At 53.0% G+C, this 22,935-nt stretch overlaps 1 protein-coding gene across 1 annotated transcript in view; it reads left to right on the top strand.

Annotated features, from left to right (window-relative positions):
- The window catches only part of unc93b1 (unc-93 homolog B1, TLR signaling regulator), a 113,404-nt gene that overhangs the window by 82,241 nt on the left and 8,228 nt on the right, over positions 1-22,935 (top strand). The window contains exons 5-12 of the mRNA XM_078565336.1: positions 1,947-2,088; positions 2,464-2,617; positions 6,086-6,247; positions 8,753-8,882; positions 12,813-12,906; positions 15,204-15,328; positions 17,529-17,711; positions 20,997-21,276. Of these exons, the coding sequence (XP_078421462.1) occupies positions 1,947-2,088; positions 2,464-2,617; positions 6,086-6,247; positions 8,753-8,882; positions 12,813-12,906; positions 15,204-15,328; positions 17,529-17,711; positions 20,997-21,276 (1,270 nt within the window). The remainder of the gene's footprint in view (positions 1-1,946; positions 2,089-2,463; positions 2,618-6,085; positions 6,248-8,752; positions 8,883-12,812; positions 12,907-15,203; positions 15,329-17,528; positions 17,712-20,996; positions 21,277-22,935) is intronic.

The following is a 22,935-nucleotide window of genomic DNA, read 5'->3' as shown; positions in this document are numbered from 1 at the left end:
CCAAATAAAAGGTGTGGCTATGGGTACCTGCATGGGCCCCAGCTATGCCTGTCTCTTTATGGGTTTTGTGGAACATTCCTTGTTCCAGTCCTACTCCGGCCCCCTCCCACAACTCTTTCTCCGGTACATCGATGATTACTTCGGTGCTGCTTCATGCTCTCGTTGGGACCTGGAAAAATTTATTAATTTTGCTTCCAATCTCCACCCCTCCATCATTTTCACATGGCCCATCTCTGACACTTCCCTTCCCTTCCTTGACCTCTCTGTCTCAATTTCTGGTGATAGACTGTCCACCAATATCCATTACAAGCCTACCGACTCCCACAGCTACCTCGACTACAGCTCCTCACACCCCGCTTCCTGTAAGGACTCCATCCCATTCTCTCAGTTCCTTCGCCTCCATCGCATCTGTTCTGATGATGCTACCTTCAAAAACGGTTCCTCTGACATGTCCTCCTTCTTCCTTAACCGAGGTTTTCTACCCACGGTCGTTGACAGGGCCCTCAACCGTGTATCCGGCCCATCTCCCGCGCATCCGCCCTCACGCCTTCTCCTCCCTCCCAGAAACATGATAGGGTCCCCCTTGTCCTCACGTATCACCCCACCAGCCTCCACATTCAAAGGATCATCCTCCACCAACTCCAGCATGATGCCACCACCAAACACATCTTCCCTTCACTCCCCCCGGCAGCATTCCGTAGGGATCGTTCCCTCCGGGACACCCTGGTCCACTCCTCCATCACCCCTTACTCCTCAACCCCCACCTATGGCACCTCCCCATGCCCACGCAGAAGATGCAACACCTGCCCCTTCACTTCCTCTCTCCTCACAGTCCAAGGGCCCAAACACTCCTTTCAAGTGAAGCAGCATTTCACTTGCATTTCCCCTAATTTAGTCTACTGCATTCATTGCTCCCAATACGGTCTCCTCTACATTGGAGAGACCAAACGTAAACTGGGCAACCGCTTTGCAGAACACCTGCGGTCTGTCCGCAAGAAAGACCCAAACCTCCCTGTCGCTTGCCATTTTAACACTCCACCCTGCTTTCTTGCCAACATGTCTGTCCTTGGCTTGCTGCATTGTCCAGTGAAGCCCAACACAAACTGGAGGAACAGCACCTTATCTTCCGACTAGGCACTTTGCAGCCTTCCGGACTGAATATTGAATTCAACAACTTTAGATCTTGAACTCCCTCCTCCATCCCCACCCACTTTCCGTTTCTTCCCCATCCCTTTTGTTTTTTCCAATAATTTATATGGATTTTTCATTTCCCACCTATTTCCATTATTTTTAAATCTATACCTGTAATGCCCTGTCAGTCTTTCCACCCCACCCCCACTAGAGCTATACCTTGAGTGTCCTGCCATCCATTCTTAATTAGCACATTCTCTTAGATAATATCACCACCTTCAACACCTCTTTGTTCCATTGTCTGAGACATCTTTTGATTATCTGCTATCACTGCTTGCTTGTCCCTACAACAACCACCCACCCCCCCAACTTCTCTCCCCCCACACCCCCCACCTTAAACCAGCTTATATTTCACCCCTCTCCTGATATTGCTCAGTTCTGTTGAAGGGTCATGAGGACTCGAAACGTCAACTCTTTTCTTCACCACCGATGCTGCCAGACCTGCTGAGTTTTTCCAGGTAATTCTGTTTTTGTTTTGGATTTCCAGCATCCACAGTAGTTTTTTATTTTTAACATTGTATATATCTCTCATCCTGATCCAGTGGACATCTTTGGAACTACAGCCACTATAATTTTAATGCAAAGTCCAACAGAAAATAAGATATGTTCCTTACATTCTCCCTTTCAAATCTGTCTCTCCCTCCTTCCCCTAGCTCTGTCTCCCTCCCTACAGCCTCTTTGCCACTCACCCTTTCCCACATCTGTCTCTGCCTCCCTGCCCCCGCACTCACCATATTTTTTCTACTTTTTAACAGATTGACGATTTTCTGGCCCCGAACCAGGATTATAACGAGGAGGAGGAGGAACGGAAATATTTCCGTCGCAAACGCCTGGCCGTGTTGAAGAACGTGGTGTGTGCCAGCCTGGGCAGTGCCCTCACCTACGGAGTCTATTTGGGTAGGTTTCTGAGACCCTCCGATCGCAATAGAGAGTGGGCAGGTATTTACCCCCCTTTCAGACCTGGACAGAGGGAGAATTACCCCCCCTTCGGAGTGGGGCAGAGGGAGATTTATCCCACCCCCCCCTATTCAGACTGGGAGAGAGGGAGAATTATTCCTCACCTTCAGACTTGGTAACCACACACTCCACCATGCTGCAGTCTGAGACCTCCCCCACCCAGCTGTGGGAGCTCCTCCTTACAACTCTCTCTCTCTGTCTCCCTCCCTCTGGCCCAAGCCCCCACTCGCCCTCGCCCGATCCCCCTCTCCCACACTCTCCCTTGCTTGCTCGCCTGTGCCCTCCCACCATGTCTCACTCTCTCTCTCATTCCAGGCCTACTCCAGATGCAGTTGATCCTACATTACGATGAGACCTATCGTGAAGTGAAATATGGGAACATGGGACTGGAGGACATCGACAAGAAGATGCTGATGGGGATTAACGTCACCCCAGTTGTGGCACTTCTCTACACACCTGTCCTCATCAGGTGAGGCTGGGACCAGGACACGGGTCAGGCCCCAGAGCTGCCAGAATGTGCTTTGGCATGGGATCTTTCTGTGCTGCCTTTAGGGCTCTGTGTCACATTGCACCCTCCTCTGACAGTGGGAGTACAGACAGACGGGGCACACAGGCAGGCAGACACAGACAGAAGCAGGCAGCGCATGCAGGCAGAGGCTCCGGCTGGCAGAGAGACGGACGCAGGCAGGCAGATACATCTGGACTCTCTCTGTCTCTCTCCGCACCTTGCTGGATTCCCAGTGCAGAGGTGCAGCTTCCTTTGTTTAAAATTTATCCTAACTTGGGATGTGGGCATCACTGGCTGGGCCAGCATTTATTGCCCATCCCTAGTTGCCTTTGAGAAGGTGGTGGTGAGCTGCCTTCTTGAACCGCTGCAGTCCATGTGGCGTAGTACACCCACAGCGCTGTTAGGGAGGGAGTTCCAGGATTTTGACCCAGCAACAGTGAAGGAACGACTATATATTTCCAAGTCAGGATGGTGAGTGACTTGGAGGGGAACTTCCAGGTGGTGGTGTTCCCATCTATCTGCTGCCCTTGTCCTTCGAGATGATAGTGGTCATGGGTTTGGGCAGCGCTGTCTAAAGAGCCTTGGTGAGTTCCTGCAGTGCATCTTGTAGATGGTACACACTGCTGCCACCGTGTGTCGGTGGTGGAGGGAGTGAATGTTTGTGGATGTGGCGCCAATCAGGCGGGCTGCTTTGTCCTGGTTGGTGTTAAGCTTCTTGAGTGTTGTGGGAGCTGCACTCATCCAGTCAAATGCACAATATTCCATCACGCTCCTGACTTGTGACTTCTAGATGATGAACAGGCTTTGGGGAGTCAGGAGATGAGTTATTCATCACATGATTCCTAGCCTCTGACCTGCTATTGTAGCCACAGTATTTATATGGCTAGTCCAGTTCAATTTCTGGTCAATAACAACCCCCAGGATGGTGATATGGGGGATTCAGCGATGGTAATGCCATTGAATGTCAAGGGGCGATGGTTGGGTTCTCTCTTGTTAAAGATGGTCATTGCCTGGCACTTGTGTGGCACAAATGTTACTTGCCACTTGTCAGCCCAAGCCTGGATATTGTCCAGGTCTTGCTGCATTTGGACATGGGCTGCTTCAGTATTTGAGGAGTCGCGAATGGTGCTGAACATTGTGCAATCATCAGCGAACATCCCCACTTCTGACCTTATGATGGAGGGAAGGTCATTGATGAAGCAGCTGAAGTTGGTTGGGCCGAGGACACGACCCTGAGGAACTGCAGTGTGGAGCTGACTGACCTCCAAAACCCACAACCATCTTCCTCTGTGCTGGGTATGATTCCAACCAGTGGAGAGTTTTCCCCCTGATTCCCATTGATTCCAGTCTTTCTGGGGCTCCTTGATGCCGCACTCAGTCAAATACGGCATTGATGTCAAGGGCAGTCACTCTCTCCTCACCTTGGGAGCTCAGCTCTTTTGTTCAACACAACATGGGACTTAGGAGCAGGAGGAGGCCATTTGGCCCTTCGAGCCTGTTCTGCCATTCAGTAAGATCGTGGCTGATGCGATTGTGGTCTCAGCTCCGCTTTCCTGCCTTTCCCCCATAACCCTCAACTCACTTGTCTATCAAAAATCTGTCTAACTCAGCCTTGAATAAGTTCAGTGAGCCGGTCCCTACTCTCTGTTGAAGAGAATTCCACAGACTTCCGCCGCTCTGAGGGAAAAGAATTCTCCCCATCTTAAACGGGAGACCTCTTGTTCTTAAACTGTGTCCCCTTGTTGTAGTCTCTCCCACAAGAGACATGCTCCAGGTGTCCACCCTGTTAAATCCCCTCAGGATCTTACATGTTTCAATAAGATCACCAGTCATTCTTCTAAACTACAATGGGTACAGGCCCAGCCTGTCCAACCTTCAAAAGACAACCCCTTCACCCCAGGAATGAGCCGAGCAAACCTTCTCTGAACTGCTTCTCATGTAATGATATCTTTTTTCTAATAAGGATGCCAAAGCTGTCCTCAGTATTCCAGATGTGGTCACGCCAAGGCCCTGTCCAGCTGCAGTAAAACTTCCCCACATTTATATTCCATTCCCCTTAGAATAAACACCAACCTTCGCTTTGCCTTCCTGATCACTTGCTGCCCCTGCACACTAACTTTGTGATTCATGTACCAGGACACCCAGATCCCTCTGCACCTCAGAGTTCTGCAGTCTCTCTCCGTTTAAATAATATTCTGTTTCTCTGTTCTTCCTGCCAAAGTGGATGAGTTCACATTTTCCCACATGATACGCCATCTGTCAAATCTTTTGCCCACTGACTTAATCAATATATATCCCTTTTGCAGAATCTCCACCTCCTCTTGACAGCTTACATTCCCACCCCAATGGGTGTCATCGACAAATTTAGCTCCCATACATTTGCTCACTTCATCCAAGTCACTGATCCCTGTGGCACTCCACTAGCTACAGCTTGCAAACCCAGAAGGACCATGTTTGAACCAAGGCTGCAATGAGGTCAGGAGCTGAGTGGCCCTGGCAGATCCCAAACTGGGCATCAGTGAGCAGATTATTGCTAAGCAAGTGCCGCTTGATAGCACTGTTGATGACCCCTTCCATTACTTTACTGATGATCAAGAGTAGACTGATAGGGTGGTAATTGGCCAGGTAGGATTTGCCCTGCTTTTTGTGTACGGGACATACCTGGGCAGTTTTCCATATAGCTGGGTAGATGCCAGCATTGTAGCTGTACTGGAACAGCTTGGCTAGGGGCACAGCACGTTCTGGAGCACAGGTCTTCAGTACTATTGCCGGAATATTAGCAGGGCCCATTGTCTTTGAAGTATCCAGTGCCTTCAGCCGTTTCTTAGTATCACATAGAGTGAATCGAATTGGCTGAAGACTGGCATCTGTGATGCTATGGACCTCCGGAGGAGGCTGAGATGGATCATCCACTCGGCACTTCTGGCTGAAGGTTGTAGCGAATGCTTTAGCCTTATCTTTTGCACTGATGTGCTGGGCTCCCCCATCATTGAGGATGGGGATATTTGTGGGTCCTCCTCCTCCAGTGAGTTGTTTAATTGTCCACCAGCTTTCACGACTGGATGTGGCAGGACTGCAGAGCTTAGATCTGTTACATTGGTTGTGGGATCGCTTAGCTCTGTCTGTCACTTGCTGCTTATGCTGTTTGGCACAGAAGTAGTCCTGTGTTATAGCGTCGCCAGGTTGACACCTCATTTTTAGGTATGCCTGGTGCTGCTTCTGGCATGCTCTCCTGCACTCTTCATTGAACCAGGGTTGATCCCCTGGTTGATGGTAATGGTAGAGTGAGGGATATACCAGGCCATGAGATTACAGATTGTGTTTGAGTACAATTATGCTGCTGCTGATGGCCCACAGCGCCTCATGGTTGCCCAGTCTTGAGTTGCTATTTTTTCCTGTTTGGAATAATTTCGATCCTCTCGATCCCAGATTCCTCGGCACCAAGTGGATGATGTTCCTCGCCATCGGAATATATGCCCTCTTCGTATCCACCAATTACTGGGAGCGATACTACACCCTGGTGCCATCGGCTGTTGCCATTGGAGCAGCCATCGTCCCACTCTGGGCCGCAGTCGGGAACTACATCACCAGGTATGAGGGAAGCTCTTCACCCAGACTCATGGAAACCCTCTGCTGTACCCCCTCTCCCGTCCATACCCCTCCGCTGTACCCCCTCTCCTGTCCATATCCCTCCGCTGCACCCCACCCCCACCCTGAACCCCTCCCTGTCCAAACCCCTCCCCTGCCTTGCCGAATCCCTCCCCCATCCAAACCCATCCAAACCCCTCCCCCGTCCAAACCCCTCCGCTGTACCCCCACCCTGAATCCCTCTGCTGTACTCCCTACCCCACCCTGAACCCCTCCCCCAACCGAACCCCTCCCCTGCCCTGCCCTGAATCCCTCCCCCATCCAAACCCCTCCCCCGTCCAAACCCCTCCACTGTACCCCCACCCTGAACCCCTCTGCTGTACCGCCTCCCCCACCCTGAACCCCTCCACCATCCGAACCCCTTCCCTGCCTTGCCTGAATCCCTCCCCGTCCAAACCCCTCCACTGTACCCCTACCCTGAACCCCTCCCCCGTCCAAACCTCTCCGCTGTACCCCCTCCCCTGCTCTGAACCTCTCCCCCTGTCCAAACCTCTCCGCTATACCCCTGAACCCTTCCGCTGACCACCCCTCCACACTGAACCTCCACTCATAGCTCTCCGCTGTACCCCCTCCCCTGCCCTCAAGCCCCGCCCCCGTACCCTTGCATCACCAGGTGTGAGGGAGGCTCATCACTCAGACTCATCTGTACCCTCCACCCGAACCTCTCCCCTGCCCAAACATCTCCTGTCCATTCCCCCTCCCTAATATTCCCCTCTCCCTGTCCCTTCCCCCTCTCCCGTACCACCCTCTCTCTGCCCGTCCCCCCACCCCCAGCTCTGAACGAGGCTCTTCATCGCGTATCCCCTCCTCACATCACTGGTCACCTCCCCGCAGCCCCATGCCCCACCCCCTTCGCTCCCATAACCACACCTCAACTCAGCCTCAGCCTGTTTTACTCTGTATCTAACTCCATACTGTCCTGGGAGTGTTTGTTGGGGACAGTATATGATATGAACATCGGGTCAGGAGGAGGCCATTCAGCCCATTGAGCCTGTCCCGTCGTTCAATATGATCATGTCTGATCGAATACTTCAATGCCTTTTACCCACACTATCCCCATAACCCTTTACATTATTGTTAATCAGAATCTGTCAATCTCTACCTTAAACATACTCAGCGACTGAGCTTCGCCGGCCCTCTGGGATAAACAATTCCAAAGATTCACAACCTTCTGAGTCAAGAAATTTCTCCTCATCTCATTCTCCTCATCTAAGCAGCTTCCCCCTTATTTTGAAATTGTGTCCCCTGGTTCTAGACTCTCCAACCAGGGGAAACATCTTACCTGCATCTACCCTGTCTGTACCTTTAAGTATTTTGTAGGTTTCATTGAGCTCACCTCTCATTCTTCAAAACTCTAGAGAAAACAGGCCCAGCTTCCCCAATCTCTCTTCATAGGACAGTCCTGCCATCCCCAGAACAAGTCTAGTGAACTTTTGTTGCACTTCCTCAATAGCGATAATATCCCTTCTGAGGTAAGGGGACCAGAACAGCACAGGTGCAGTCTAACCAAGCTTCTATACAATTGAAGCAAGACTTCACTACTCCTGTACTCAAATCCTCTTGTGATAGAGGCTAACATTCCATTAACCTTCCTAATTACCTGCTGCACCTGCATCTTAGCTTCCAGTGACTTATGGACAAGACACCCAGGTCCCTTTGTCCATCTAAACTTTCTGATCTCTTACCATTCAGGAAATATTCTGCACTTCTATTCCTTCTAGCACAGTGGATAACCTCACATTTTTCCACATTATATTCCATCTGCCATGTTCTTGCCCACTCACTAAGTCTGTCCAAATCCTCCTGTAGCTGCTTTACATCTTCCTCACCACACACAATCCTGCCTAGCTTTGTACCATCCGCGAACTTGGAAATATTACATTTGGTCCCCGCATACTCATCATTGATGTATACTGTGAACAGCCAGGGCCCAAGTACTAATCCTTGCGGTACCCCGCTGGTCACTGCCTGCCAGTGCAAGAATGACCCTGTCCTGTCCTGGAGTGTTTAATGGGGACAGTGTAGAGGGAGCTTTACTCTGTATCTAACGCCGTGCTCTACCTGGCCTGAGTGTGTTTCATGGGGACAGTGTAGAGGAAGCTTTACTCTGTATCTAACTCTGTGCTGTACCTGTCCTGGGTGCATTTCATGGGGACAGTGTAGAGGGAGCTTTACTCTGTATCTAACCCCGTGCTGTACTTGTCCTGGGTGTGTTTCATGGGGACAGTGTAGAGGGAGCTTTACTCTGTATCTAACCCTGTGCTGTACCTGTCCTGGGAGTGTTTGATAGGGACAGTGTAGAGGGAGCTTTACTCTGTATCTAACCCTGTGCTGTACCTGTCCTGGGAGTGTTTGATGGGGTCTTTGGGTGTAATGCGCACACACTTGTTCAAGATGGGGTTGTGAGGAATTGTTGGTAACATTTTCTGATATTGTTTTCCTTTGCAGAATGGCTCAGAAATATTATGAATATGTGAATTACAAAGAGGAACATGTTCAGGAGCAGAAGAGGCCTCCGAAAGGGGCCTGTCACAGATATATCATCATCTTCCAATCAATCTTCTACTTCTTTTTCAATGTAAGTGAATGGTCCGAGAGAGACAGAGAGAGGGGGGAAATCAGCCAGGGTTCCTGCTCCTGATCACTGTCCAGTGACCCCTGGGTTAGTGAGTGAGACCTGAAGTTATAAAACCTCACAGCCATGTCGTTGAGCATTCGGCCCTTCCTGACTGTGCCAGCTCTTGGAATGAGCTCTGAAATTATTTCCACTCCCTGCTGCTTTCACTGTCAGCCTGAAAGTTTCCCTTTCAAGTATTTATCCAATTCCTTTTTGGACCTTTCTTTTATATCTGTTTGCGCTGTCCTTCCAGGCATTGTGTTTCAGATCGGAGCACCGCATTTTTTTGCCACGTAGCAGACGAGTGAGCCATGTTTTTGGTCCTGGAACATAAGGGACTGTCACGACATGGATACGGAATTGGCTGAGTAACGGCAAATAGGGAGCCATGGTTAATGGATGTTTCTCGGGCTGGGAGAAGGTTTATCATGGAGCTCCCCGGGATCAGTGTTGGGACCCTTGCTCTTCCTGACATATATTAATGATCTCCCATCTTGGTGTGGAGGGCACAGTTCCTGATTATACAAAACTCAGAAGCATGTGAACTGTGAGGATAGTGTAGAACTTCCGAAGGAGATCGACAAGGTGGTGGAAAGGATGGACAGGGGGCAGATGAAGCTCAGTGCAGAGAAATGAGGTGATTCTTTTTGGTGGGAAGAACATGGAGTGACAATATAAAATAAATGAGAGCAGAGGGACCTTCATGTGCATGTGGGTAAGTCATTGAAGGTGGCAGGACCGGTTGAGAGCATGGTTAATAGTGATGGATTTGCAAAAGGTCTTCGATAAAGTGCAAACTAATGAATAAGGAGGGAATGTGGAGTCAGCAGACAAGTGACAGAATGGATTGCAAGCTGACAGAGAGCAGACGCCGGGAGTTAAGGGCAGTTATTCAGTGTGACAGAAGGTGGCAAGTGGTGTACCACACGGATCAGTGCTGGGACCGCTGCTGTTCCTGATTTACAATTCGCCTTCCAACTTTGAAATCAAAGGCACAGCTTCAAAATTTGCGGATGACATCAAACTGGGGGAGCTAGTCGATACTGCGGAGGAGTTACAACAGGACATTAATAAACTGGCAAAGTGGGTGAAGAATTGGGAAATGAAGTTCCGCACAGGTGAACATGTATACACAGAAAGAGTTCCTCAGGGTAGTGTCCTCGGCCCAACCACATTCAGCTGCTTCATCAATGACCTTCCTTCTATCATAACGTCAGGAGTGGGGATGTTCGCTGATGATTGCACAATGTTCAAAAGCATTCGCAACTTTTCAGATACTGAAGCAGTTCAGGTGCAAATGCAGCAAGACCTGGAACAGATCCAGGCTTGGGCTGACAAGTGGCAAGTAACATTCGTGCCACACAAATGCCAGGCAATGACCATCTCCAACAAGAGAGAATCTAACTGTCATCCCTTGACATTCAATGGCATTATCAATGCTGAATCCTCCACTATCAACATCCTGGGGGTTACCATTGACCAGAAACTGAACTGGACTAGCCATATAAATACTGTGGCACAGAATTTCACTCCCCTGTTGGGTGTGCAGACACAGGAGAATTCCTGGCTCCGCTAACCCAACCTTGAAAAACGGCTGCCCAAATGTCGGACTTTTTGGTCCGGGATGCAGGAGTCAAGCTGTGTGACCCCAGAAGATGGGAGGACGCTGCCAGGTGCAGAGGTGGGCTGGGCCAATGGCTTGCCTCCGAGCTCTGACACTGTGCAAAATAAAAAGGATTAAAACGTAAAGTGTCCCTCCACTCCTCATGCCCTCCCCCCACACTCCCCTTACCCCATCTTTGCCACCACCCTGTACTCCAATGGTCCCTCATACCTAGCATTCCAACCTCTGTCCCTATGCCAGCTCATGCCAACCCAGCCTCCACCCACTGCCCTTTGCCCTTGAACTTACCCAGTATCTACCATAGGCAGACCTCAGGACCCACGCAGCAATGAAGGAAAATAAAGTTCTATGAAATAAAATTCTAAGTGTCTTGCAGACTTGAACATATTGAAAAAACACACTTGTTCACAAAAACAAACCATTTACTACATTTACATTCCTTCAGCTACGTAAAGTCTTCTAACAACAAACACTTCTTTCAAGGTCATAATCCCTTATAACAACAAGCATTGCAATTCATAGTCCCACTTCAATGAGTCTAGAAACACTTACAGCTGTTGATCAAACTGTGCAATAGCAGGCATCGGACTGTGATGATGGATGGTTGTGACATCAGTCATGCAGGACGAATCCAGTAATGGAAGCCCTCAGGCTTAGTCAATGGACAGCATGAAATAGCAAGCAGTAATTTTATTTTGTAACTGTCCAGACATTTTTTTAAAAGATTTAAAGGACATGTGTTTTAAATGCCTCGACACAATGACAGCACCCTTTGACAGGTGCTTCTGACAGTTCATTTTGACAGATCTGTTGACTGTTCTGATTAGCTTGATAGTAATAGTCTGCACTTTTTATGCACATTTATGCCTAACTTTAACAATTCCAAAGAACAGTCGACAACTCACATTCTTCCACAAAGTTGTCCCAGGACAAGATCCAAAGGGGCACGTTCTCTTTCCTGGCTAGCCAAATGATCTACAAATTTCATATCTAGTTTCCACTGGTGTACTCTGCATGCTTCGTTTTGCAACCCTGACTTACCAAAATCCCACTTCAGTGGAGGCAGCGATGATCTAAATAACCAGTTGCCTCCGTAAACCGGGCATGTGCAAAATGTGACCCCCCTCCCCCTTCCCCTTCCCCTCCCTGCTCTTACCACCACTGTGAAAGTGGGAAGAGCTGTTTGTGGAGGCGGGACTTATGATTTTCAGGCATCTCTGCAATTTTTGCCATGATGAAGAGAAACTCCATAGTAACAAAAGCCTGGGCCTGTGGCTACAAGAGCAGGTCAGGGGCTAGGAATCCTACAGTAAATAACTCCCCTCCTGACACCTCAAAGCCTGTCCACCACCAGGCACAAGTCAGGACTGTGATGGAATACTCCCCGCAGCACTGTGGGTGTACCTGCACCACATGTACTGCAGCGGTTCAAGAAAGCAGCTCACCACCACCTTCTCAAGGGCAGTTAGGGATGGGCAATACATGCTGACACAGCCAGAGCCTACATTCCATGACAGAATAACAAAATTTCTATAAGTCACTAGTTAGGTCTCAGTTGGAGTTTTGTGTCCTGTTCTGGGTGCCACACTTTAGGAAGGATGTGAAGCCACTGGAGAGAGTGCAGACAAGATTCACGAGAATGGTTCCTGGGATGAGGAACTTCAGTTATGATGATAGATTGAAGAAGTTGGGACTGTTTCCTTGGAGAAGAGAAGGTTGAAGGAGATTTGATACAGGAATTCCAAATCATGAGGAGTCTGGATAGAGTAGATAGGGTGAAACTGTTCCCATTGGTAGAAGGATTGTGAACAAATCTATAAGGTTAAATCTAATGATTGAAGGTGATTGCAAAATGAAGCAATGACAGCTTGTGGAAAAATGTTTACACACAGCGGCTGTTTAGGATGTGGACTGCACAGCCTCAGAACATGGGGGAGGCAGGGACAATGAAGGCTTTGAAAGGAGAATTGGATAATTATCGGAATAGGGAAATCTTTGTAGAGCTTAGGGGAGAAAGCTGCGGAGTGGTACTTGGGGAGCTACGCCTTCAGAGAGCCAGCAGACACAGGATGGGCAGAATAGCCTCCTTCTATCTTGTAACCATTCCAGTGAACACACTGTGCAAAATACAGAAGTGAATCTTAAGTTCATCCGGCTGAATTCTGACCTGACCATCCCTTTGCTCCTGGTCTGATCGAACCATCTCTCCTCCGCTGCTGGTCGCACTCCTGGATTCTGATCCAACCTTGTCTCTTCTCCTGGTTTAGCTCAGTTTCGTTGGCGCTGAGATGCCAATGACCTTCTTCCTGAACATGTACTTGTACCAGCCGAATCACACGCTGTCTGCTGTCAAACACTGTGGTAAGAGACCTCCTACTGTACTCTAATGGCATGCAAAGAGAGAAACAGCGTGAGAACGAGTAAACAAAGAGAGAGAGAGTGAAAGAGAGAGTGAATCAGGGAGAAAGCTGGAGAGAGAGCACACAGAAACAGTGAGAAACACAGGAGAGAGAAATAGAGTGATACGTGGGGAAAGAGAGAGAGAGAAAAACACACACACAAACCCACATGCACAGGCAGACGCATATATACTCTCCCTCTCACACTCACACACAGATATACATAGAGGGAGAGAGAGAAACACCCACACACATTTACACAAGCTCACTCAGAAATTCAGAGCGGGAGAAGAGAAGCACTCAGATGCACACACGCACAGGCCTGCATGCACAGACACACACACAGAAACACTCACAGTCATGCACTCACACATAGATGCACTCACGCACATATGCAATCACACACACATGTACTTACTCTCACACAGTCTCTCACGCGCACACATTCACACAGTCACACGCATGCAGACACACATACACACACTGTTTCGCAGATACTTTCACACACGCGTGCACACACAGATACACAAGCACTCACACGCAGTTGCACTTACACACACATACACAGATGCATCCACACAGACACACTTACAAACTCACTCACACTCACACAGACACACACACTCTCAGTCACGCGCACACACAAGCACTCAAACACAGACGCGCACACACTCGGACATGCACTCTCGCACTCACGGACACTAACTCTTGCACTCTCGCACACATACTCTTGCACACTCACTTCCGCACTCCACACACTTTTGCACCTGCAGTCTCGTGCACGCACTCACATACACACTCACACACGTACTCTTGCACATGCACTCTTGCTTTCCTGTATACTTGCACCCTTGCATGTGCACTCACACTCTTGCACACACATTCTTGCACTTGGGCACACACTCTCCCACATGCATTCTTGCACACTCACACTTTCACACATGAATTCTTGCACACTCACACTCTCATAGGCATTCCTGTACTCTCGCTCTCTCACACACTCACTTTCATACACGCACTCTCGCACATGCATTCTCACACATGTACTCTCACAAGGCACTCTTGTACACACCATACTCTCGTGCGTGCAATATCGCGTTCTCACACATGCACACCCACACCCTCGCACATGCACTCTCGTGCTATCACACAGGCACTCTCGCACACTCATTCGGATTTTTCCGTACGCACTCTCACGCTATTGCACACACTCGGACATGAATTCTTGCACTCTTGCACACGCTCTCTTGCACACACTTGCAATCTCACACATTCTCATGCTCTCTCACACGCACTCTTGCACACGCACACTCTTACGCACACACATTCACATTCTCGCACACGTGCTCTCGCACAGGCACTCACGTACATACACTTGCACTCTTGCACACTCATTCACATTCTCACGCATGCACTCTTGCACTCTCACATAAGCTCTCTTGTGCATGCACACTCATTCACATTCTTGCACAGGATCTTGCACAGGCGCTCTCACACATGCACCCTTGCACACACACACTTGCACTCTCGCACATGCACCATTGCGCTCTGGCACATGTACTCTTGCACATGCACTCTCGTACACGCAATCTCATTCACACACACATTCTCAGACTCTCACACATGTGCTCTGGCACTCACACACGCACTCTCGCATATGCACTAACTCTCTGTCACTCACTTTCTCTCTCACGCTCACTCTCTGTCTCTCTCTCTCTCTCACACACACTCAGGGAGAGAGGGACAGACTCAGAGAGAACCAGTCTCTTTCTCTCACTATCTCTATCACTCTGTTGCTCTCCCTCTCTCACACTCGGAGAGAGAGAGACAGACTCGGAGAGAACCAGTCTCTCTCTCTCTCTCTCTCTCTCTCACTCACTATCTCTATCACTCTCCGTTATTCTCCCTCTCTCACTCAGGGAGAGACAGACTCAGAGAGAGCCAGTCTCTCCCTCCCTCTCTCTCTCTCAATCTCTCTACCATTATCTCCATCACTCTCTGTTACTCACTTTCTCACATTCTCTCCCTCTCTCTCATACACTGGCTCTGTGTCTGTCTCTCTTTATTCCCGAGTGTGTGGGAGTGAGAGTGGGTGTGTGAGAGAGAGAGAGAAACTGGCTCTCTCTGAGTCTGTCTCTCTCTTTCTTACACCCACTCTCTCACACTCAGGAATAAAGGAAGACAGACTCAGAGAGAGCTAGTCACAGATAAATCTCAGTCTTCTGGGAAATCAATCTGTGTGTTGTTTTGCTGTTGCAGGGACGTTGGCGACAGGAATGATCGAGGGTTTGAACAAAACAGTTCTGATGAAACTTCCCCAGAGTATCAGCCTCATCGTGGTGGAGAGTGTGATGATGGGAGTGGCCTTCATCGCCATGTTAATGGTACATCACATTGTAAACACACTGTACTGTCCGGGGGGAGGAGGAGGGAGAGAGGGGGAGAGGAGGCGGCGAGGGAGACATGGGGAGAGAGTACGGGGGAGGAGGCGAGGGAGACAGAAGGGGAGAGAGAGAAGGGGGGCGGGGGGGTAGAGAGAGAGGGAGGAGAGAGACCAAGGGTGGTGGGAGAGACAGGAGGAGAGAGAGAGAAGGAGAGGGAGGGAGAGAGGGGCAGTGGGAGGGAGAGAGAGGAAGGGGGAAGAGTGCAGGAGAGAGAGTGGGGGGGGCGAGAGAGAGTGAGGTGGAGGGGAAGGAAGAGTGAGGGGAGAGGGAGAGAGAATGATGAGGGGGGGGGGAGGAGGAGAGGGGGAGGGGAGGAAGAGAGGTGGAGGGGAGGAAGAGAGGGGGAGGGGAGGAAGAGAGAGTGGGAGGGGAGGAAGAGAGAGTGGGAGGGGAGGAAGAGAGTGGGAGGGGAGGAAGAGAGTGGGAGGGGAGGAAGAGAGTGGGAGGGGAGGAAGAGAGGGGGAGGGGAGGAAGAGAGTGGGAGGGGAGGAAGAGAGAGTGGGAGGGGAGGAAGAGAGAGTGGGAGGGGAGGAAGAGAGAGTGGGAGGGGAGGAAGAGAGAGTGGGAGGGGAGGAAGAGAGAGGGGGAGGGGAGGAAGAGAGGGGGAGGGGAGGAAGAGAGGGGGAGGGGAGGAAGAGAGAGGAGCAGGGGAGGAAGAGAGAGGAGCAGGGGAGGGACAGAGTGTAGGGGGGAAGGAAGGGAGGGGGAGTGGGAGGGAGGGTGAGGGGGAGTGGGAGGGAGGGTGAGGGGGAGTGGGAGGGAGGGGGAGTGGGAGGGAGGGGGAGTGGGAGGGAGGGTGAGGGGGAGTGGGAGGGAGGTGAGGGGAGAGGGAGAGAATCAGGGGAGTGCAAGACGGAGAGAGTAAGGGGGAGATGAGAATGTGAGGGGGAGACTGAGAGCCGGAGGGGGAGAGAGAGTGAGGTGGAGGGGAAGGGAGATTGAGGGGAGGAGGGAAGGGGAGAGTGAAGGAGAGAGAGACGGGGAGGGGAGAAAGAAAGGGAGGGGAGAAGGAGGGAGAGAGGGGGGAGAAGGAGTGGGGAAGAGTCAGGGAGTGTGGGTGAGGGGAGGGATAGTGAGGGAGAGAGGGACATATAGTGACAGGGTGGGTGGAGAGGGGGAGGGAGAAAGTGAGGGGGATGAAGAGAATGAGGGGTAGGGGAGGGGAGATTGAAAGAAATAGGGGGAGGGGAGGAGGAAGGAAGGGGAAGGATGGGAAGGGGGTGAGAAAGTAAGAGGGGTAGGGAAGGGAGAGAGAGGAAGGGGGCAGAGAGGGAAAGTGAGGAGGAGAGGGAGGGAGGCAGTGAGGGGGAGAGCGAGGGGGAGAGTGAGAGGGCGAGGGGGAGAGTGAGAGGGCGAGGGGGAGAGTGAGAGGGCGAGGGGGAGAGTGAGAGGGCGAGGGGGAGAGTGAGAGGGCGAGGGGGAGAGTGAGAGGGCGAGGGGGAGAGTGAGAGGGCGAGGGGGAGAGTGAGAGGGCGAGGGGGAGAGTGAGGGGGCGAGGGGGAGAGGGCGAGGGGGAGAGTGAGAGGGTGAGGGGGAGAGTGAGAGGGCGAGGGGGAGAGGGCGAGGGTGTGGGGGAGAGGGCGATGGTGGTGGAGGAGAGGGCGAGCGCGAAGGGGAGAGGGCGAGGGTGTGGAGAAGAGGGCGATCGCGAGGGGGAGAGTGAGAGGGGGAGAGTGAGAGGGTGAAGGGGAGAGTGAGAGGGGGAGAGTGAGAGGGCGAGGGGGAGGGGGAGAGTGAGAGCGCGAGGGGGAGAGGGCGAGCGCGAGGGGGAGAGGGCGAGGGGGAGAGGGCGAGGGGAAGAGGGCGAGCGCGAGGGGGAGAGGGCGAGCGCGAGGGGGAGAGGGAGAGAGTGAGGGGGAGAGCAGGAGTTGGGGGAGAGCGCGAGAGTGAGGGGGAGAGCGCGAGAGTGAGGGGGAGAGCGAGAGTGAGGGGGAGAGCGCGAGAGTGAGGGGGAGAGCGCGAGAGTGAGGGGGAGAGCGAGAGTGAGGGGGAGAGTAGGAGTTGGGGGGAGTGCGAGACTGGCGGGTCGCGTTCTATACAGAGATCAAGGACAAAACAGGAACAGGTGGTGTCCCATTCAGGTCTTGGAAAATGACCCTGATCACTGCTTCCTCACTCTCCGTCCCCTCTTCAATTCCAGGTCCTTATCCTGTGCGGCCCAGCCTATCGTCCGACTGAGGAGATTGACCTGCGCAGTATTGGTTGGGGAAACATCTTTCAATTACCCTTCAAACACATGCGGGATTATCGCCTGAGACACCTCATCCCCTTCTTCATCTACAGCGGCTTTGAGGTGCTATTTGCCTGCACAGGCTTCGCACTGGTGAGTCCAAGCGCGGATCCAATTTAACAGCTTTCAATCTGATTGGTTATTGCTGAAAGCAAGAGGAAGAAATCTGCTGGTGGGGGAAATGGAGAGGGCAGAAGAACGGGGAGGGAGAGGGGAAAGAAGAGGGGGAGGAAGGAGGGATGAAGGGGGGTAGGGAGAGGATGAAGAAGAAGTGGGAGGGAGAGGGGGAAGAGGAGGGGAGGAAGGGGAGATGAAGAAGAGCGAGGGGGATGAAGATGGGGAGGGAGGGGAGATTAAGAGACGGGAGGGTGAGGGTGAAGGAGAGGTGGGAAGAAGAGGGAGGAGGAAGAGGGACAAGAGTGGGGAGGAAAAGGTGGAAGGGGGAGGAAGAGGGGAAGGGAAAACGAGGGAGAGAGGAAGAGGTGGAGAGGGAGAGGGGGAATGAGATAGGGAAAAGAGAGGAGAGAAGCAGAGAGGGGAGGGAGATGGGGAGGGGAGAGGGAGGGAGGGACGAAGGGGAGACGGAGAAAAGAGGAATGGAAATGGAGGGAGAGGGGAGGAAGAGGAGGAAGCAGGGAAAGGGGGAAGGAGATAGGGCCGGAAGAGGGAGAAAGAGTGGGGAGGGAGAGGGGGAAGAAGAAGAGGGAGGTGCAGGGGGAAGATGAGGTTGAGGGAGAGGGGAAAAAGGGGGAGGCAGAGAAGAAGGGGATAGATGGGGATGAAGAGGAGGAGGGAGAGGGAAGGAGTGAGGGGGAGAAGAGTTGGCTAGAGATGGAGGGCGGAAGGCAGAGGGTGAGGGAGATGGAGAGGGGGAAGAGGGAATAAGAGGAGAGAATGAGGGTGCAAGTGGGGAGGGAGCAGGGCGAAAGGGGTAGAGGGATGAAGGCCAGAGAGGAAGAGCAGCGAGGGAGTGATGGAAGAGGGGGAGGGGTGTGGAGGGGAGGGGATGGAGGGAGGAAGCGGGGAGGGAGGGGGAAGAAGGGGAGGGAGTGAGGGTTGAAGAGAGGTAGAGAAGATAGGGAAGAGTGGGGAGGGAGAGGGGAGGGTGGGGGAGTGAGGGAGAGGGGTGAAGAGAAAGGAGGGAGAGGGTGAGGAAGAAAGGGAAGAGGAGTGAGGGGGAGGAAAAGTTGAGGAAGAGGGGGAGCGAAAGGGATGCAGAGTGGGAGGGAGGGGGTGAAGAGGGAGGAGGGTGAGAGGTGAGGGAGTGGGGAAAGAAGAGGGAGATTGGGGAAGGGAGGAGGAAGAAAGTGGGGTGACGAAGAGTGAGGAGGAAGAGAGGCAGAAGGCAGTGAGAGGGAGGAAGGGGATGAGGGAGAGGGAATAAAATGCAGGGAGTGAGGGGGATGGAGGGAGAGGGAGAAGAAGAAGGAAGGGGGAGTTGGGAGAGGGCAGATGTGGGTGAGGAAGTTTGGAAAAGGAGAGGGAGGAAGGGGGTGGGAGAGGGGTAGAGGGAAGAAGGGGAAGAGGGGAGGGAGGGAGAGGGGGAGGAAGAGTGGGAAAGGTGAGGAGGGAGGGAGTGGGAAAATAGGTGGAAGGGAAAAGAGAAATGGGGGATGAAGAGGGGAAATAAGGGGGAAGAGGGGGAATAAGAGGCAGGCAAAAGGGAAATGAGGGAGAATAGAGGCGAGGGAGAGGGGCAAGAGTGGGGAGGGGGAGAGGGGAAGAGGTGGAAGCAGGGAGAGGGGGAAGGAGAGAGGGGAGGGTGAGCTAACACAAGAGCAGGGAGGGAGAGGGGAAAGAGGGGGATGGAGTGGGAAGGAGAAGAGGTGTAGGGAGAGGGGGAAGAGGGTGATGGAAAGGGCGAAGAGTGGGGAGGAAGAGTGGGAGGCAGGAAAAGGGGGAAGAAGAGGGGAGGAGGAGGGAAAGGAGGATGAAGAGGAGGAGTGAGATGGAGAGGGCAGAAGTGTGTGGGGTAGGGGAGAGGGAGGGGGTGAGGGGGGATGAGGGCGAGGGAGAGTGGGGAAGGGAAGGAGGAAGGCAGAGGGGGAGTAGGAGGGAGAGGGTGATGGATAGGGGAAGAGGGTGAAGGGAGAGGGGGAGGGGTGAGGGAGAATGAAGAGGGGGAAGAGTGGGGAGGGAGAGGAAGGGCGAGGGGAAAGAAGAGGGGTAGCAAAAGGGATGGAGAGGGGGAAGAGGGAGTGGGGTGAAGAGGGGTGAGGGAGAGGGGTGGAGAAGCGCAGAGAGAGAGAGAGGGAAGACAAGGGGAGAGATGGGTGGGAAAGGGGGGAAGGAGAGGTGGGAGAGGTAAAGGAAGACGGAAGGAGAGGAAGAGAGCGAAGGAAGATTGAGGAGGGAGAGGGAGGGAGTGGAGAAGAGGGATAGGATGATGGGTTTGGGAGAAGGAGGGAGGGGAAAGAGTGGGACGCTGGGGGAAGGGGAGGTAAAGTGAAGGAGGGGTGAAGGGGAGAGGGTGTGGGATGGGGGAAGAGGGTGAGGGAGGGGGAAGAATGGAGAGGGGAGGTATGGGGAAAGGTGGGAGGAGGTAGGGGTGATGGGGAGGGAGGGGAAAGAGGGGGAGGAATGGAGGAATAGTGAGGGGGTGCATGGGGGGAGAGAGGGAAGAGTGGGAGGGGGACAGGAGAAGTGTCACAGAGAAAAAGGCGAGGAAGAATGGGATGGGGACAGGGAGCTTTGCGGGGGGCAGAGGGCGGGGAAAGGGAGGGCAAAGGGGGAGGGGGAAAGGGATGGAGAGGGGGGAGCGGGAGGAGGGGAGGGAGAAAAGAGGGTTGGGAAAATGGGGAGTGAGAAAGGGAATGGGCAAAGGGGAAATGGGAAGAGATGGGGAAGGGGGAAAGGGATGGGTGGAAAGGGTGATGGGGAAAGTGAAAGGAGGGAAGGGAATGGGGAGGGGGAAGGGAAAGGAGGAGGGGAAGGAGAAAGGGGAAATGCGGAAGAGGAAAGGGGGAGGGGTAAAGGGGGGTGGGAAAGAGGAGGGGGAAATAGGGAAAGGTGGAGGGGGAATGGAGGATGGGGGAAAAGGTTGAGGACAGTGTCTGTCCCTCCAACTGTGTGACCTTTCCTCTAACCCCCCCACTTTCCCTTTCTCTCTCTCTCTAACCCTCTCCTCTCTCTGTTTCTCAGTCCTATGGTGTGTGCTCGATTGGATGGAGAGGTTAGGGTTCAGTTTGGATTAGAGTTAGAGTTCGGAATCGGGTTAGGGTTTGGGTAAGGGTTAGAGTTCAGGTTTGGATTAGAGTTAGGATTTGGGTTAGGGTTCGAGTTAGGGGCTAGGGGTTAGGGTTTGAGTTCGGGTTAGGGTTAGGATCTGCACCTGTAGCTCACTGACCTTTTCTCAAACCCTCTCTTTCTTTCTCTCAGTCCTATGGAGTGTGCTCGATTGGGATGGAGAGGTTAGCCAATATTATCATCGCCTATGGAGTCGCCTCTTCAGTGTTCTCCCTCCTGTCCCTCACTATGCTGCGTCTACCTCGATCAGTCCCCCTCCTATCCGGAGCTTTCATCCAGTTTCTCATCATTATTGCTCTATTCTGCTGGGCTCCAATCCCCAAGAACCTTCACACCAGCAACCTGATCGCTGTCTACTCAGTCGCTGTGCTGTGGGGGGTCGGAACAGCTCTCAATAAAACCAGCCTAATCAGTAAGTACCCGGGCGAGAGGGGGAGGGGAGGAGGGGGGGGTTCTTGAGAGTGAGAAGTGGGAGAGAGAGAGAGTGAGGGGGAGAGGGAGGAGAGGGAGAGAGGGGGGAACGATAGAGGAGAGAGAGAAAGAAAGGGTGAGAAAGAGAGAGAGAGGGGGAGAGAGAGAGGGTGAGAATGAGAGAGATAGGTAGAGGGGAAGAGAGGGAGGGGGAAGAGGGGGAGAGAGAAAGGGTGAGAATGAGAGATAGGGAGAGGGGGAGAGAGGGAGTGGGGAAGAGAGAGGGAGAGGGGAAGAGAGAGGGAGGGGGGAAGAGAGAGGGAGCAGAGAGAAAAGGGAGAGAGCGGAAAGGGAGAAAGAAAGGTGGGGGAGACAGAGAGGGGAGAATGATGGCATGTGTAAGAGAGAGCATGTGTGAGAAAGTGAGCACACGCGTGCGTGAGTGTAAGAGAGCAAGTGCGCAAGAGAGAGAGCGCGAGCACGCAAGAGAGAGAGAGCACGCGCGACAGAGAGAGAGCAAGTGCGCGCGCGAGAGAGCGAGCGCGAGAGAGGGAGAGAGAGAGCGAGCGTGAGAGAGAGAGAGCGAGCGAGCGCGAGAGAGAGAGAGAGCGAGCGCGCGCGCGAGAGAGAGAGAGCGAGCGCGCGCGAGAGAGAGAAAGAGATCGAGCGAGCGCGCGCGAGAGAGAGAGAAGCGAGCGCGAGAGAGAGCGAGCGAGCGTGCGCGAGAGAGAGAGCACGAGCGAGCGTGCGCGAGAGAGAGAGCGTGAGCGAGATCGAGCGAGCGCACGCGAGAGAGAAGCGAGCGCGAGAGAGAGCAAGCGACCGCGAGAGAGAGAGCGAGCGAGCGTGCGCGAGAGAGAGAGCGCGAGAGAGCGTGAGCGAGCGTGCGAGAGAGAGCGCGAGAGAGAGAGCGCGAACGAGCGTGCGTGAGAGAGAGCGAGATCGAGCGAGCGCGCGCGAGAGAGAGAGAAGCGAGCGCGAGAGAGAGCAAGCGACCGCGATTGCAAGCGAGCGAGTGCGAGCGTGCGCGAGCGTGCGTGAGAGAGAGAGCGCGAGAGAGAGCGCGAGAGAGAGAGAGCGCGAGCGAGCGTGCGCGAGAGAGAGCGTGCGCGAGAGAGAGGGAGCAAGTGCACACGAGGGTGAGGGAGCGAGTGCACGCGAGGGAGAGGGAGCGAGTGCGCGCGAGGGAGAGGGAGCGAGTGCGCGCGAGGGAGAGGGAGCGAGTGCAAGTGAGAGAGCGCGACTGCGCGTGAGAGAGCGAGTACGTGTGTGAGAGAGCGAGTACGTGTGTGAGAGCGAGTGTGTGAGAGAGAGAGTGAGTACGTGTGTGAGAGAGAGCGAGTACGTGTGTGAGAGAGCGAGTGTGTGAGAGAGAGAGCGATTGCGTGTCTGAGAGAGCGAGTGTGTGAGAGAGAGCGAGTACGTGTGTGAGAGAGCGAGTGTGTGAGAGAGAGAGCGAGTATGTGTGTGAGAGAGAGCGAGTACATGTGTGAGAGAGCGAGTGTGTGAGAGAGAGAGCGAGTACGTGTGTGAGAGAGCGAGTACGTGTGAGAGAGAGAGCGATTGCGTGTCTGAGAGAGCGAGTGTGTGAGAGAGAGCGAGTACGTGTGTGAGAGAGCGAGTGTGTGAGAGAGAGAGCGAGTACGTGTGTGAGAGAGCG

This window comes from Cetorhinus maximus, chromosome 20 (assembly GCF_964194155.1).
Source record: "Cetorhinus maximus chromosome 20, sCetMax3.hap1.1, whole genome shotgun sequence".
In the NCBI taxonomy this organism is placed as follows: domain Eukaryota; kingdom Metazoa; phylum Chordata; class Chondrichthyes; order Lamniformes; family Cetorhinidae; genus Cetorhinus; species Cetorhinus maximus.
Note: the sequence above shows the minus strand (reverse complement) of the source record. Positions and strands in the feature narration are given on the sequence as shown.